Source organism: Carlito syrichta, unplaced genomic scaffold, assembly GCF_000164805.1.
Source record: "Carlito syrichta isolate Samal-C Ts95f unplaced genomic scaffold, Tarsius_syrichta-2.0.1 Scaffold102536, whole genome shotgun sequence".
NCBI classification, from domain to species: Eukaryota; Metazoa; Chordata; class Mammalia; order Primates; family Tarsiidae; genus Carlito; species Carlito syrichta.
Genome location: NW_007046632.1, coordinates 4,273 through 21,327, shown reverse-complemented (window position 1 = coordinate 21,327; position 17,055 = coordinate 4,273). Strand labels below are relative to the sequence as shown.

Genomic DNA, 17,055 nt, shown 5'->3' with positions numbered 1-17,055 from the left:
CAATTTTCATTGTTTTATGCGACTATAGTTTCTAATGTTCTAATCTGTTTTTCCTGTTATTCAAATCTCATCACTGCATTTTAAAAAAATGGAACAAAGTAATCCAAAAGAACCGTAATAACTAGAATGTATCAACATCCACTATGGTTTACTTTTTGTTAGAAATTGAGATGAAAGGTTTGAAAGTAATGACTGCTCCTATAAAGCAGAGCTCTGTTTCTCTGCAGATGGCTGAAGTGTGAATCTGACAGTTTAACAAGGACCAGTTGATAATCTTAGACTCTTGGTGAGTTGGGCAGTCTTTATATATTTTAGATTAAAAACTATAGTTTAAGGCTGGGCGTGGTGGCTCACGCCTTTAATCCCAGCAGTTTGGGAGGCTGAGGCGAGATGATTGTCTGAGCCCATGGGTTTGAGATCTGCCTGGGCAACATCTGCCTGGGCAACATGGCTATAGCTTAGCAAGGCAATGGCCTTTTTTTTTTTTTTTTTTGAGTCAAAGTCTCACTCAGTGTTGTCCAGGCTGGAGTGCAGTGGCATGCTCAGTCACCGCAGCCTCCACCTGCTGGAATCGGGCGACCCTTCCGTCTCGGCCTCCGAAGTAGCTGGAACCACAGGCGAGTGCCACCGCAGCTGGGTAATGTTTTGATTTATTATAGAGGAGAAGTCTCACCAGGTTGCCCAGGCTAGTCTGGAAGCCCTGGACTCAGCCATTCAACCCTCTCTCCCGTTTCCCACAGTGCTGGGACTGTAGGTGTGAACCACCACACCCAGCTAGCATGGCATCTTTGCCAGTTTCGTCCTTTCCTTCTTCAGCAGAAGCCTCATCTTCATCTCACTCTGGGGTAATAGTACTCCAGTCCCATCAGCTGTCAACTGTAGTACTCTATCCCTCAAACCGCAGGAATATGACCTGGGCTGGCCAATCACAGCACCCCCAAATCGCTGGCCCTATCTCTGAACCCAGCATTGATTGTGGAATCCAGACCAGGCCAAGTGAAATTCTTCTCTGGCGCTGTTATTTGCGGATGCACTTGCTTTCCTCTGGGACTGCTACACTGGGTCGATGTGCGTCTGCAGCTGCCTGTGACTTAGGCTTCTGGTACATGGAGGAAGACGACCTGTAGGGGACAGTCAGGCCAGAAAAGGAGGGGAGGTGAAAAGCAGGGCGATACAGAATCCCTGGTCTTGAAACCTTGGGCTCAGGCAGTCCTCTCGCCTCGGCCTCTCAAAGTGCTGGGATTACAGGCATGAACCACTGCGCTCGGTCAAGAAATGCATTCGAAGGGCAGAGGAAGAAAAGAGCATCTAGGGTAATGCTAGTCTTTGGGGGTAGAAAGCAGAGTCAAACAGAAATATAAACTTCTAGTCATAAACAAGTGTAGTGTTCCACTAGCCCATTTATTTTTGATTCCATGGTATTCAACATATTTGCTTTGAAATTACATGAAATAGCCAGGTGGGATGGCTCATGCTTGTAACCTCAGCACTTCGAGAGGCAGAGGCCAACTCAAAAAAAAAAAAAAAAAGAAAGAAAGAAATTAGCCAGCTAGTGTGGTACACACCTCTGGATCTAGCTACTTAGAAAGCCGAGGCGGAAGGATCACCTGAGCCCAGGAGGTCAAGGCTGCGGTGGCCAAGTGTGCCTCTGCCCTCCAGCCTGGAGGACAGTGAGACTCTGACTCAAAAAAAAAAAAGCGGGTGAGGTAGGCCAAGGTGAGAGGATTGCCTGAACCTAGAGGTTCAAGACCAGTCTGGGCAACTTGGCGAGCCATTATTTCTACAATAATTCAAAAATTAGCTGGGTGTGGTAGCACGCACCTGTGGTTCCAGCTAGTTGGAAGGCTGAGGTAGAAGGATCACCAGAACCCAGCAGGTCAATGCTGAGGTGGCCGTGAACGTGCTACTGCACTCCAGCCAGGGTGACAGGGTGACAGAATGAGACTCCAACCCACAAAAACCCCCCAAAACCAAAAATCACTGACCATTATCAATGTCACAGGTCAGAAAGGTCTAGGTTTATTTTGTATTCTGAACATCTTGTTTTTCTGGTGGAGTGTTCATTTTAGTGATTTCTAAATCAGTCTTTACACATTTAAAAGTACTCTTGAAAGGCTGGGCACGGTAGCTGAAGCCTGTAATCCCAACACTTTGGGAGTCAGAGGCAAGAGGATTGCCTGAGCTCGAGTTCACGACCAGCCTGAGCAACATGGCAAGACCTTGTCTCTACAATAAATCAAAAAATTGGCTGGGTGTGGTGGCGCTGCCTGTGGTTCCAGCTACTTGGAAGGCTGAGGTGGAAGGACTGCCTGAGCCCAGCAGGTCAAGGTTGCGATGGCTGTGAGCATGCCACTGCACTCCAGCCTGGGTGACAGGGTGAGACTGACTCAAAAGGAAAAAACTCTGGCAAGTTACTTAATCAGTCCGTTCCATGTCTGATATGGGAACATCTCCTGAGGTTTTTGTGAGGATCAAGTGGTTTTTATTAATGTAAATCAAGTTCGTCTACCTAAAATACTCAGAAAAGTGTTCAGTACATATTATGCCTGACATAACTGTTACCTATGATGATAATGACAACGATATACTATACGGATCACTGAATTTCTGAAGTCTTGCCTGGTAATCAAGAATGCGTTCAGAACTACCTCTTTATTAGACAAAGACATAACTCAAAAGTTTCCAACTTCCTATACATGTTAAAAGCTCTAAACAAAGATCCTTAGATACAAAATATGGTCCAAGTGGCTCAAAATCACTTCTATGACAAAGTATTATTTTAAAGTCATACTTATTTAAAAAGCCTGAAGTTCTTTTATGGCTATAAAAATACCAAGTTAGAATTTTTATTTTGCTAAGACACATGAACAGAATCAATGTAACAGTCCACACATTCTGTGATTTCTCAACATTAGACATCAGGAGCTTCCAGGGGATGCTGTTGCCGTTCACAGTTCAGAGAGAGTGCAGAGGCCTCTGTGAAAGCCCAACTTTTCTTCCTTTCTGCCCACAAGATTAATTTGCCTTTTCAGAAGTCTTGTCGGATGTTTTCCTTGTTTGCCTCTCCATGTTGCTGCTTAATTTGATAGATTTCATTTTCTAGTTGCACAATAGTCCGTTCAATCTCATAGTTCTTACTGACCAGGGACACCCAACTAGAAAAAAGAAAAAGAAAAAATTATTCATAGAAAAATTTTTCTTAGATTTTATTTGAAATGTATATGCACATGGCCAGGTATGGTGGATCACGCCTATAAACCCAGCATTTTGGGAGGCCGAGGTAGGATGGATTGAGGTCAGGAATTTGATACCAGTCTGGGTAACATACATAATTTTTTTTTTTTTGAGTTGGAGTCTCGCTGTCGCTCAGACTGGAGGTCAGTGGCCGCTCCTGGCCACCGCAGCCTCGACCTGCCGGGCTCCGGCGATCCTTCCGCGTCAGCCTTCCAAGTAGCAGGAACTACAGGCGTGCGCTACCACGCCCGGCTGATTTTTGATTTATTGTAGAGACGAGGTCTTGCCAAGTTTCCTGTGCTGGTCTCAAGTCCACGGGCTTAGGCAATCCACTCGTCTTGGCCTCCCAAAGTGCTGGGATTACAGGCCGAGCCACAGAGCCCAGCCATATCATTTTTAAATTAGACTGTGCCTCTAATTAAAAAAAAAAAAGCACAGAATCTCACTTCCTACAAGATTTTTAAAAATACGTTTTTCTTTTTAAAGGAGAAATGTAGGCAGAACCCTAATCAGAACCAGAAATACTTAACAAAGGTTCAATTCTTGTTTATAACTCTCTTTCCAAGCCCACATCTTTTCAGAAACTTGCAGACAGTAAAGAATGATTCAGAAAACACCATCTCTTTGACACCCCTGGCATCCCATTTGAATACTGTTTGAATCGCATCACTGAAGCTTGATACTAGAACGTGCTAAGCAATTTGAAAGATGATGAAATTATACTCACTTTGACTCCATTTCTCTCAATTTAGATCCAGCCGTGAGTTGCATGTTCTTTCGCTGCCAGTTTAAATCTTGAATATGTTTTCTGTAAAAAAAAAAAAAACATTTACACAACCTAATTACATTTTCACATAAGACTAAATCAACAGAAAAAGCTATAATCAATATAAGAGAATCTTTTAATCCCTTGAGAAGAACAAATATATAGTTATAGACTAATTGCAATAATTAACTTTCTTCTAATTATTTTATTGCAAATTTCATAAAACATGCTCATTGTGAAAAATTAAACACACACACGCAAATGACAAATCTCAAGTCCCTCCTCCCAAGCACGTCTAATTTTTCCTGGTAACTGCTGGTGAGCTTTGATAGGGGTGTCCTTCCAGACTCTTTCCTATATGTGTCTGTAGAAATTAGTTTTAAAAAGTAGACTACATGTGATATTCTGCAATATACTGTCTTCTAAAAGTGTCTTTTCAATGTCTGCAGACTTGCAAGCTACAAATGACCTGGGAGAGATGTTTCAGACCTCAGGCCTATTTCTCCTCCACTCAAGTAGAGCAAACTAGTGCCAGATGCTGGAAAGAGTGGATCAATTGTTTACTTTTTCTTTTTTGAGTTGAGTTGGAGTTTCACTGTCACCCAGGCTGGAATGCAGTGGCACGCTCACGGCCACTGCAGCCTTGACCTGCTGGGCTCAGGCAATCCTTCCACCCCAGTCTTCCAAACAGCTGGAACTATAGGTACCTGGCTAATTTTTTGATTTATTGTGCAGAAGAAGTCTCACCAAGTTGCTCAGGCTGGTTTCAAACCCATGGGCTCAGGCAATCCTCTCACCTTGGCTGCCCAGAGTGCTGGGATTATAGGTGTGAGCCAAGCTACTGTACCAGGCCTATTTTTTTTTTTCTTTGAGCCAGTCTTTTTCTGTCACCCAGGCTGGAGTGCAGTGGCACAATTATGGCCAATGCATCTTTGTTTTTTGTTTTTTTGAGTCGGAGTCTCACTCTGTCGCCCACTGCAGCCTCGCTTGCTGGGCTCCGGTGATCCTTCCGCCTCAGCCTTCTGAGTAGCTAGAACTACAGGCGCGCGCTACCACGCTCGGCTCATTTTTAAAAAAAATTTATTGTAGAGATGAGGTCTTGCCAAGTTGCTCAGTGGGTCTTGAACCCGCAGGCTCAGGCAATCCACTCACCTCAGCCTCCCAAAGGCACAGGATTACAGGCTGAGCCACTGTGCCTGGCTGCCACTGCATCTTTGACTTGGTGGCCTCAGGCAATCCTTTCACCTTAGCCTTCCAAGTAGCTGGACACACCTGGCTAATTGTTTTTAATTTTTATTGTGCAGACAAGGTCTCCCCAAGTTGCCCAGGCTGATCTCTAACCCCTGGGCTCAGGCAATCTTCTTATCCAAAATCTGGGATTCCAGGCGAGAGCCACCATGCCCGACAATTGTTTACTTTTATATGACTTTCTTTTTCTTCCCATTCTCTACTTATTAAGGGTTCACCTAAACTTTATTCTAAAACAATAGGAAAAAATAATTTACCTTAACTTCTGAAGTTCTTTCTGTGCGTGTTCAATCATATGCACTAGATTTCTAAAGAAAAAGAAGAAACTCAGATTAAAAAGTAGCAATCGGGGGGAGGGGGGGAGGGAGAGGGATGGGATTAACAGTAGTAAATGTCTCGGGATGGGGAAACACCTCTTATCAACAGGGTGCCTGAATGAAACATAATTGTACACCTAACCCTTAACTGTACCCCACAAAGCCATAATAAAAAATATTGATTAAAAAAAGAAAAGTAGCAACTAAAAATGAATTACCTACTTTATACAAAGTCGAGTTTTTCCTGTTAAAAGTAGTAATTTACTGACCTTTCTGTGCCAAGTACTATGTTAGACACTCCATACATATTGGCTGATTTAATTCTCACAGTAATTCTTTGAGGTATAGTTTATTAGTTTATTATCCCAAATACACATTTGAGGAAACTAAGGCTTAGAAAGAGTAATTTGGTCAAAGTAATCTAAGTGTCAGAGCTAGGTTCTATTTCAGGTCTTTTAAATTCTAGAGCCAAGCAGTTTACTGACACGCTGATTTTGAGTATTCATGTCATTTCTTAAGCTGCCATCACTTCTTTTCATAGAGAAGATGGACTGCATCTGATACTCATCAGATTTCTGTATTTCTCAAAGTTTTATCTCTATATTTCTTTCTTTCTTTTTCTTTTTTTTTGAGTTGGAGTCTTACTGTCACCCAGACTGGAGTGCAGTAGCCGCTCCCGGCCACCGCAGCCTCAACCTGCTGGGCTCCGGCAGTCCTTCCGCCTCAGCCCTCCAGGTAGCTGGAATTACAGGCACGCGCTACCACGCCCAGCTGATTTTTTTTTTTTAATTTATTGTAGAGATGAGGTCTTACCAAGTTGCCCAGGCGGGTCTCGAACCCACGGGCTCAGGCAATCCACTCACCTCAGCCTCCCAAAGTGCTGGGATTATAGGCTGAGCCACCAAGCCCGGCTATTTCTTTCTTTCTTTTTTTGAGTTGGGGTCTCACTCTGTTGCTGAGGGTGGAGTGCAATGGCATGATCATTGTTCACTGCAGACTCAACTTCCTTGCCTCAGGCAATCCCAAGTAGCCTCAGCCTCCCAAGTAGCTACAGGCATGCACCACCGTGCCTGGCCAAGTTTTTAGTTTTTTTGTAGAGGTTAGGTCTCATCATGTTGCCCAGGCTGGCCTCGAACTCCTGGGCCCAAGCAATCTTCCCACCTCTCAAAGTGCTGGAATTACGGAGTGAGCACTGCACTGGGCTCGTACCCTCCCTTAATGGCCCTTGAAGTCCCTTCTGGGGGACAGGGCAAGGGGTGAAGGGAGGAAAAACACCTATGGGTACAATGTGCAGTGAGAGTGGTGGGCACATTCAAAAGCCCAGACTTCTCTGTCACTGTACAACGCAACCATGTAACCAAAAATGATTTGTATCCCCTAAAGCTAAAGTCCCTTCTCTGAATAGCTTAGTTTACAGACTACAGCACATAACGTAGCCCTTGTCCTCATTAGTGCCAGAAATAGACTACTGGGCCGGGCTTGGTGGCTCAGCCTGCAATTCTAGCACTTTGGGATGCTGAGTGGATTGCCTGAGCTCATGGGTTTGAGACCAACCCATGCAACTTGGCGAGACCTCGTCTCTACAATAAAATGAAAAATTAGCCGGGGTGGTAGCGTGCGCCTGTGGTTCCAGCTACTTGTAAGGCTGAGGCAGAAGGATCACCGGTGTGCAGGTGACGCTGGGGTGGCTGTGAGTGTGCCACTGCACTGCAGCCTGGGCGACAGAGTGAGACTTCATTTTTTAAAAAATGCACTACTGGTTATTTCACACAGAATTTCTCGTCTCCTCAACTAAGCTTCTTGCTGACAAGAATCATATTTTTTTACTTTGTGAAATATGTTTTTTGAATTGAGCTGTCTCTTGGATTTCTTTTTCTTTCTTTCTTTTTTTTTGTTGTAGAGATGAGGTCTTGCCAAGTTGCCCAGGCTGGTCTCAAACCCCTGGACTCAGGCAATCATCTCACCTCAGTCTCCCAAAGTGCTAGGACTACAGGCATGAGCCACTGTGCCCGGCTATCTCTTAGATTTCTTAATCACCCTAACCCCAGTCTTCCTATTTATCCTTTGTGTAATAGTAACAAAAGAAACTGAGTTGTTTCATAGTTTCCCAAATTCTAGACTTTGCCCATTGGATTGTTATGTGGCTAAATATTATACAGCTTTGTTTCAGGAAATATACTCTAACAAAAATTTTGCACATAATCATGAGATTCAATGGCCTTTAAAAAAACTGTTAATAAGATACTCAGGAGGCCAGGCTTGGTGGCTCAGCCCGTAATCCCAGCACTTTGGGAGGCCGAGGCAAGTGGACTGCCTGAGCTCGCAGGTTTGAGACCAGTCTGGGCAATTTGGTGAGACCTCATCTCTACAATAAAAAATTAGCCGGGCGTAGTAGCGCATGCCTGTAGTTCCGACTACTTGAAAGGCTGAGGTGGAAGGATCGCCTGAGCCCAGCAGGTCAAGGCTGCGGTGACCGTGAACGTGCCACCGCACTCCAGCCCAGTTGACAGAGTGAGACTTCAACTCAAAAAAAAAAAAATACTCAGGAAATTTTAGGGCTCAAAGGAGCCAAAGAGATCATCTAGCTACTGAATTTTACCAACACCATAACTGAACTCTGGATAGACAATAAATGCTAGAGCTGGTTACATGGAACAGAAAGAGGTCAGTGGCTTATTTTGGCAGCAAAACTCTTTCTGGTGTTAATCCTCTTTTTACAGTTTTTAGCATCACTGTTTGCAGATTCTATAATTGTGAATTAACTTTGCTCGAATTTATTTGTAATCCCTAAATAACTACTTGTAGTGTCTTACAGTCAGTCATTCATGGATATGTGTACAGTGGTGAAAAATCTGGGTTGCTGGGCGTGCACGTCCCAACCTGAGGGTGAACAAGGATGCTGTGCCTTCTCGTTTCAGCTCTCATACAAAAATAAGAGGACAGAGTTTAAGTTCCAAGCCTGGCATTTGTTAGTGGTGCTGTCTCAAGCAAGTATGAACTCTGTTTTCCCTTTTGTAAGACAAAGAAAACAACATCTACCAGGATAAAGTTTTTTCTAGGATTATTATAATCTATGCAAGATACGTACGTGTGTGCATATATATACACATATAACCCCCAGGAGAAATGATATAGTATTTGCTAATCCAGCATTCACAGGAACTTTAAAGACTATAACATGTGAATGAGGCAAATCAATTTTATAAGCAAGACCCCCAACAGGGGTCATATTCTACCAAGTGGTGCTCTGTAATCAGACCTCAGAACTCCTTTTCTTTTCTGAGTCGGAGTCTCACTCTCGCCCAGGCTGGAGTGCAGTGACACGCTCACGGCCACTGCAGCCTCGGCCTGCTGGGCTCAGGTAATCCTTCCACCTTAGCCCTCCAAGTAGCTGGAGCCACCATGCCTACTGATTTTTTGATTTATTGTAGAGACCGGATTGCGTCATGTTGCCCAGGCTGGTCTCGAACCCCGGGGCTCAGGCAATCCTCTTGCCTCCGCCTCCCTAAGGGCTGGGATTATAGGTTTGAGCCACCATGCCCAGCCAAAATTCATTTTCTTACAATATTATACAACAAATGTGGAAGTTTAGTTTAGGCTCTTTTAGTACTCTTTTTGAACTCTGAGGCGAGTCTCAGAGTGGTGGCCTTTCATATGGGTTTCAGTTTTGGGACTTAATCCCAAGTCAAGTCTAGCTATCTTATTTTTATCCCACTTCCCTGAACCTACCTCCCATACTACTTTTTTTTTTTTTTTTTTTGAGTCGGAGTCTCACTCTGTCACCCAGGTTGAGTGCAGTGGCAGGCTCACAACCACCACAACACAGCCTCGACCTGCTGGGTTCAGGCCATCCTTCCGCTTCAGCCTTCCAAGTGAACTACAGGGGTGTGTCACCACGTCCAGCTAATTATTTGATTTATTGTAGAAACAAGGTCTCACCAAGTTGCCCAGGCTGGTCTCTAACCCTGGACTCCTCTTGCCTCGGCCTCCCGAAGTGCTGGAATTATAGGCTGGAGTCACCGCACCCAGTCCCCTCCCACACGTTTAAAAAATAGTAAAACTTGGGCGGGATGGGTTTAAAAAGAGAAAGAAAGAAAGCTTCTTACTCATTATATACTTTCCAGGCATTACATCCATGCTGTGACATTAGTTCTAGATTCTCAATCCGAACTGCTTGATGTTCTAACTGGGCCATAGAATTGTTTACACATTCTTGCCATGCAGTAATATCATTTTTCTGACCCGAGGAAGGGGCTGGAAGCTCATATCTGAAATTAAACAACAAAATGAAATAAAACCACATACATGCATTACCAAGCCTTTATCCCTCCTCCCAACAGAACGTCCCATGGTTCCACACACATTGTAAAAACTACAAAAGACTAAAGATGTAAACCTCACAGTAATAACATATATCTCCTAAGAATCAGTTTACAAATACAACTTATCACCATTATATACAGCAACAAAAACTGTATCTAGTATTGTCACTATAGTAAAAAAAAAAGTGTTCCCTTTAATGTGAACTGGTTAAATAAGCTACCTTACCTTCATATGAAGGATTGCTACATTAGCTATTAAATGATGTTACTGAAGAATACTTAAGAATACTGACTATTAAGATGTCAGTAATACAAAAAGCTTTGTTACCATCTTTACAAAGCACCCACACCCCCTGTGGAGATAAAGTGGGAAAAAATATAACTCTTTGCATTTAGACCCCACTCTATTGTCTCTTCATATCCCTATAAACCTCATTACTGTCACTACAACCTACATTTTAATTTCCATTGTAATATCCTTACCGTTTCATACTGAGCAGTTCAATCGGTTGTCGAGCAGCCAGTCTTTCAAATTCATTTCTCATTATGTCAGTCTGATACACAAATCAAAGAATTATTTCCAAGATCCTGCTGACAAACTGAAATTAACAATCACCGAACAATGAATCTAACCTACTTAGGTGCTTACTCTTTCGATTATCCATTAAAATGTATCATTTCCCTTCTCCTCATTTTTCTCTGGGTTAAACACTCTCTAGGATTTGGAGAAGAATCACAACCACATTTTCATACCATATTCAGCTTAGGAAGGAAAGGTGACATATGTAAAGAAGCCCATAGAGAAAAGGATTACTCCGAAATCAGTGGGTCTCAATCCCAGCAGCACATCAGAATCAGTTATGGTTTGAATGTTTGTCCCCTTTGAAACTCATGTTGAAATTTAATGCCCAATGCAACAGTAGCAAGAGGTGGGGGCTTTAAGAAGTGATTGGGTCATAAGGGTTCTGTCCTCAAGGATGGATTAATCCACTCATGGATTAATGAGTTGTCAGGAGAGGGGATCTGTTATAAAAGCCAGTTTGGGCTCCACTCCGTGGCTATAATCCCAGCCCTTTGTGAGGCTGAGGTGAGAGGACTGCCTGAGTACAGGTTCAAGACCAGCCTGGGCAATTTGGTGAGACCTCATCTCTACAATAAATCAAGAAAAATTAGCTGGGCACGATGGCGCATGCCTGTAATTCCAGCTATTTGGAAGGTTGAGGTGGAAGGATCGCCTGAGCCTAGCAGGTCGAGGCTACGGTAGCCTTGAGCATACCACCGCTCTCCAACACGGGTGACAGAGTGAGACTCCAACACACAAAAAAGAAAATAACTTCATTTCTTTTGTTTTTTTGAGTTGGGGGTCTCACTTTGTCACCCAGGGTGCGCAGTGACATGGTCATAGCTCATCATGGCCTAAACTTCCTGGACTTAGGCGATCCTTCCACCTCAGCCTTCTAAGTAGCTGGAATTACAGGCATGTGCCACCATGCCCAGCTAATTTTTTGATTTATTGTAGAGATGAAGTCTTGTCGAGTTGCCCAGGCTGGTCTTGGACCCATGGGCTCAGACAATTCTCTGACCATGGCCTCCCAAAGTGATGGGATTATAGTTGTGAACCACCACATCTGGCTTTTTTTTTTTTTTTGAGTTGGAGTCTTACTCTGTTGTCCAGGTTGGAGTGTAGTGGCACACTCATGGTCACCCCAGTCGTGACCTGCGGGGCTTGGGCAATCCTTCCACCTCAGTCTTCTAAGTAGCTGCAATTGTGTGTGCCACCATGCTTGGCTAATTTTGGGATTACAGGCATGAGCCACCGAGCCAGGTGCCTGGACAAGATTATGTTTGTTTTCAACTGAGGAGTTGAAAACAGAGTGAAGTCACTGCTGAGAAGCACGGATTTAAGTACTCACTGGTGACGGAGGAAGGGGGAGAGGACTGAGACACAAAATGACATGCTTTAGAGCCGTGAGTCTAAGTCTGTCCCCTCAGAATTGCTTAAGTAAAATATTCATTGATGATAATACATCAGACCAGGGCCCTCCTGGGCGCGCAGGCTAAGGATCCGCCTGGGACTCGGAAGATAATAATACTTCAGTTATTCCGTGTAATTTTAATGTTCTCCTTCTTAAGACTCAACCAACTATCCTTTTTGTCATTACTTCAATATAAACACGACTTTTTTTGTTTGTTTGTTTGTTTTCTGAGTTGGAGTCTCACTCTTTGTTGCCCAGGCTGGAGTGCAGTGGCACGCTCACGACCACCGCAGCCTTGACCTGCTGGGCTTAGGCGATCCTTCCGCCTCAGTCTTCCTAGTAGCTGGAACCACAGATGCACGCCACCATGCCGGGTTAGTTTTTTGTGCTTTACTGTAGAGATGAGGTCTCATCAAGTTGCCCAGACTGGTCCTGAACCCCCGGGCTGGCAATCCTCTCACCTTGGCCTCCTAAAGTACTGGGATTACAGGCTGAGCCACTGTGCCTGGCCTTTTTTTTTTTTTTTTTTTTTTTGAGTCAGGGTCTTACTCTGTTGACCAGACTGGAATGCAGTGGCATGATCATGGTTCATCGCATCCTCCACCTCTTGGGCTCAGGCGATCCTTCTGTCTCAGTTTCCTAAGTATCTGGGACTACAACGCCTGGCTAATTTTTTTGATAATTTTTTTTTTGAGTTGGAGTCTCACTCTGTCGCCCAGATTGGAGTGCAGTGGCCGCTCCTGGCCACCGCAGCCTCGACCTGCTGGGCTCCAGCAATCCTTCCGCCTCAGCCTTCCAAGTAGCTGGAACTACAGGCAGGCGCTACCACGCCTGGCTAATTTTTTATTTATTGTAGAGATGAGGTCTTGCCAAGTTGCTAAGGCAGGTCTCGAACCCGCGGGTTCAGGCCATCCACTCACCTCAGCCTCCCAAAGGCGCGGGATTACAGGCTGAGCCACCGAGCCCGCCTGATTTTTTTTTTTGTAGAGACGAGATCTTGCTATGTTGCCCAGGCTGGACTCAAACTACTGTGCTCAAGAGGTCCTCCTGCCTTGACTTCTCAAAGTGTTGGGATTACACATGTGAGGCATGGCACTTGGCTATAAACACTGCCTTTTAATAGCAATCCTTTCATAAACAGTTATGTATAATTGAAAAAAAAAAAAAAAAGTCCAAACAGGTATGTGCTGAAATGCTTGAATCCAATAATTTAGAAACCATATTTTATATTTCATTTAGCTAACTGGATTCTAGCTAGACTCTTGGGTGCACTTCTAGGCTGTAGATTTAAAATAGTACCCACCCTGTGAATAGCACCTGACTCCCTAGGCAAGCAGACACTCCATTCTCTGTTTTTTGTTTTGTTTTGGTTTTTTTGAGTCGGAGTCTCATTCTGTCACCCAGGCTGGAGTGCAGTGGCACGCTCACAGCCACTACAGCTTCAACCGGCTAGGCTCAGGTGATCCTTCTGCCTCAGCCTTTCAAGTAGCTGGAACCACAGGTGTGCACTACCACATCCAGTTAATTTTTTTGATTTATTGTAGCGATGAGGTCACGTCAAGTTCCCCAGGCTGGTCTTGAACTCCTGCACTCAGGCAAACTTCTCACCTCCGCCTCCCAAAGAGCTGGGACTACAGGCATGAGTCACTGCACCTGGCTTTTTTTCTGCTCTTCTTGTCATACATACTTCCACTAAAGTTGCTTTACATATTATCATACATTTATACATACTGTTGTAAACTGTTTTATATATCTAACTCCTCACTGTATTGTACTTTTCTGCAATCAGAAACTGTATCTTTTTTTTTTTTTATCTCTATGACTTCAGCATCTAGGATGGCACCTGGCATTTAGAAAGAGCTCATAGCAGTCAAAGTTCTTACTTTTAGGTCACTAATCTAAGTTAATCACAAGAGAAGTACATTAATAGAAATATTGGGTATACAGAATTAAGAAAAAGTCTGGAAAAAAATAGCATATATTTAGATGGTTATCCATTCAGGTATTCACGTACGTTTGGTAAATCTAGACGGTGATTCAAAGGCTGCTCTCCAGAGTTTAAAGAGCTAAGATAACGAGGCTTATATACCAGGGAAACCACAAAAAAAGTATACACATTTTTTTTTTTTTTTGAGTTGGAGTCTCACTCTGTCGTCCAGACTGGAGTGCAGTGGCCGCTCCCGGCCACCGCAGCCCCGACCTGCTGGGCTCGGGCGATCCTTCCGCCTCAGCCTTCCAAGTAGCCGGAATTACAGGCATGCGCTACCACGCCCGGCTGATTTTTTTAATTTGTTGTAGAGATGAGGTCTCACTGCCCAGGCGGGTCTCGAACCCGCGGGCTCAGGCAATCCACTCACCTCAGCCTCCCAAAGGCACGGGATTACAGGCTGAGCCACCGAGCCTGGCTAGGTATACACATTTTAAGAGATGTTATCTATGTATTACTTTTTGGAATTGAAATGTTTAAGGTAGCAACATGTAGTATGACATTCACTCAAAGGATGGCATTAATCAAATGACTCTTGACTTGTATTCATCTTCTGTTATAGGTATATAGTATTACAATTTTAATACAGCCAGGCTCGGTGGGCCCGCGGGTTCGAGACCCGCCTGGGCAACTTGGTGAGACCTCATCTCCATAATAAATCAAAAAATTAGCCGGGCGTGGTAGCTCGTGCCTGTAGTTCCAGCTACTCGGAAGGCTGAGGTGGAAGGCTCGCCGGAGCCCAGCAGGTCCAGGCTGCGGTGGCTGGGAGCGGCCACTGTACTCCAGTCTGGGCGACAGATTGAGACTCCAACTCAAAACAAAAACAAATACAATTTTAATACATATTTTTCTTCCTTAAAATGTGTATACATACTTTTTGGCACTCTCTAGATATGAAAAAATCCTACTGTAGAGTGGACCTTCGAGAGTAGAAGTCCCCACGTGGACCCTCACTCAAAAAAACGTACACACATTTTTTGCATCAAGAGAGTTCGTGGAGCCCCAGAAAGTCTTTCTATGGGTGTCAGAAGAAGCCCAGAGAAGGCATACCTGTTTTCAACAGGCTGATACGTATATGATAGGTAAGTGGAAACTAAGCAAGCCATAAAGCTCACATTTAAAAATCACTTTTACGGCCCGGGCGCGGTGGCTCACGCCTGTAACCCTAGCACTTTCAGAGGCCGAGGCGAGAGGACTGCCTGAGCCCACGGGTTCGAGATCAGCCCGGGCAACTCGGTGAGCCCTCATCGCTACAGCAGATCAAGAAAAATTAGCTGGGCGTGGGGGTGCGTGCCTGTAGTTCCGGCTACTTGGAAGGCTGAGGCGGAAGGACCGGCTGAGCCCAGCAGGTCGAGGCTGGGCGGGGCGACGGAGCGAGACTCCAACTCAAAAAGAGAAAAGATCACTTTCACGGAGCCAAAGCTCTCGACCCGAAACAAAGGTTCACAGGATTCCTCGTTCATACCCGGGCTCAAGACACACTTACTTCAAAAGCAGAATAGTCCGGGGCCGTCAGGTAGCTCAGGTAGTTCTTAGTAGGTCGGTACCTGCGGGTTTCCTCCTCTACCAGCGCCGCGGCCTAAGAACGAGAACAGGGCCAGGGTAGAAGCGGCCGCCTGCAGCGTGCTTCTCTCGGCACTGAGCCGGCGAGCGCGACGTCGGCCACGAGGACACCCGCACTCACCGCTTCCCGCACACCAGGGGCTTCATATCCTTGATCAAAATAAGGCAGCGCATCCACCACCACCTCTCCGGCCACCAATCCCGTGCCCGCCATGCTGAGGCCCATAGGCCCGCCGGCCCTTTCTGAGTCTGCGCAGGCTCAGTCTTAGGGGCGGGCGCGTGCGCCCGACACCGACGCAATCGCACCGCCCGCGCCTGGCTTGGGCGCATGCTCAGTTGCTAATTTCGAAGGCGCGTTGGCTCCGCCGCCAGTTATTGGCCGGGTGGTTTTCTTTGGGGCGGACGTGACGTCGGGTTCTGGAGTCCCAGAGTCCGCAGAAGATCTCGACTTCCTGTTTTCCGCTTGCTGCCTTTTCGTGTGTGTGTGTGTGTCTGCGACTGGCGGCGAGTTGGTGTGTGGCGGCTTTTCGGTTCCTCCAGAATGTTGATATCTGGAAAGGGAGCAGGGCGGGAGAACCTTGGCAGGGAGGGAGAAACTGGCTTCCCATCTCAGCTCGCTCCCCTTCCATCTTCCCATCTTCTCCTCTTAAGCTTCTCTTCTCTCCCCCCAAGCATTTGGCCGTTAGGACTTAGGGCGATAGAACAGCGCTCCTTCTCGCCTCCGACCCTCCAGCTGCTCTCTGTGCACCTTCTCTGCCACGTGGCTCCTGGAGTAAGCAGCCTCCCTTCGACTAAGCAGATAAACACGAAATAAGGTTGTCGAACTGTACAGAGCCTGCCCTGTGTGCGATAGATCCGGGCTTTGTCGGCCAAGAGCCTGGAAATGTTGGCTATGGTTTTTAAGCCTCGCTATCTAAGTTTCTTTTTGGATGATCTAATTTGCCATTAGGTAAATATGCTAGCTAGACACTTAAGTGAAGTAAAATATATATATATTTTTTGAGTTGGGGTCTCACTCCGTCGCCCAGACTGGAGGGCAGTGGCCACTCCCGGCCCCCGCAGCCTCGACCTGCCGGGCTCCGGCGATCCTTCCGCCTCAGCCTTCCGAGGAGCCGGAATTACAGGCAGGCACTACCACGCCTGGCTGATTTTTTGATTTATTGTAGAGATGAGGTCTCGCTGCCCAGGCGGGTCTCAAGATTTTTTTTTTTTAATACCCCTGTTCCCTGCAGTCAGGAGCCTCATCAACTCGCCCTAAGATCTTTTTAAGTTTTATTTTTTGAGTTGGAGTCTTACTCTGTCGCTCAGGCTGGAACTACAGCCTGAGCGACAAGACGGCCACCGCAGTCTTGACCTGCTGGGCTCAGGTGATCCTTCAGCCTCAGCTTCCAAGTAGCTGGAACGACAAGCACGCGCCGCCATGCCCAGCTAAAAGACCTTTTTCTTAAAAAAATTTATTTTTAAGAGACAGGGTCTCGCTTTGTCTCACAGGATGGAGTGCAGTGGCGCAATCAGAGCTCAGTGTAGTCTCGAACTACTAGCCTCAAGCACCTTCCGGCCTCGGCCTCCGGAGTAGCTGGGACTACACCTGCGCGTCCCCATGCCTGGTAAATTAAAAAAACCAAAAATACCCCCCCCCCCA

At 45.6% G+C, this 17,055-nt stretch overlaps 1 protein-coding gene across 2 annotated transcripts; it reads right to left on the bottom strand.

Annotated features, from left to right (window-relative positions):
• Positions 1 to 2,633: 2,633 nt before the first annotated feature.
• On the bottom strand, positions 2,634 to 15,671 carry LOC103267413 (pre-mRNA-splicing factor SPF27). 2 transcript variants are annotated; one of them, XM_008065010.1, is made up of 7 exons: positions 15,535 to 15,671; positions 15,337 to 15,429; positions 10,371 to 10,441; positions 9,672 to 9,833; positions 5,506 to 5,556; positions 3,962 to 4,042; positions 2,634 to 3,155 (listed from the first exon to the last, which is right to left on the bottom strand). In XM_008065010.1, the coding sequence occupies exons 1-7, from the start codon at positions 15,637 to 15,639 to the stop codon at positions 3,029 to 3,031; spliced, it is 690 nt and encodes a 229-aa protein (XP_008063201.1). In that variant the 5' UTR covers positions 15,640 to 15,671; the 3' UTR covers positions 2,634 to 3,028. The 2 variants fall into 2 exon arrangements, with proteins under 2 accessions (XP_008063201.1, XP_021571473.1); XM_021715798.1 differs by having other exon boundaries at positions 15,549 to 15,632.
• Positions 15,672 to 17,055: the final 1,384 nt, after the last annotated feature.

Excerpts from the sequence above, each read along its gene's own strand:
- LOC103267413 (XM_008065010.1), bottom strand. The coding sequence starts at position 15,639 with ATGGGCCTCAGCATGGCGGGCACGGGATTGGTGGCCGGAGAGGTGGTG. Across the intron at positions 15,430-15,534 it reads CCCCTGGTGTGCGGGAAGCG|GCCGCGGCGCTGGTAGAGGA; the intron begins GTGAGTGCGGGT and ends TCTCGTTCTTAG. Across the intron at positions 5,557-9,671 it reads GCCTGGAAAGTATATAATGA|AAATCTAGTGCATATGATTG; the intron begins GTAAGAAGCTTT and ends CTTTTTCTTTAG.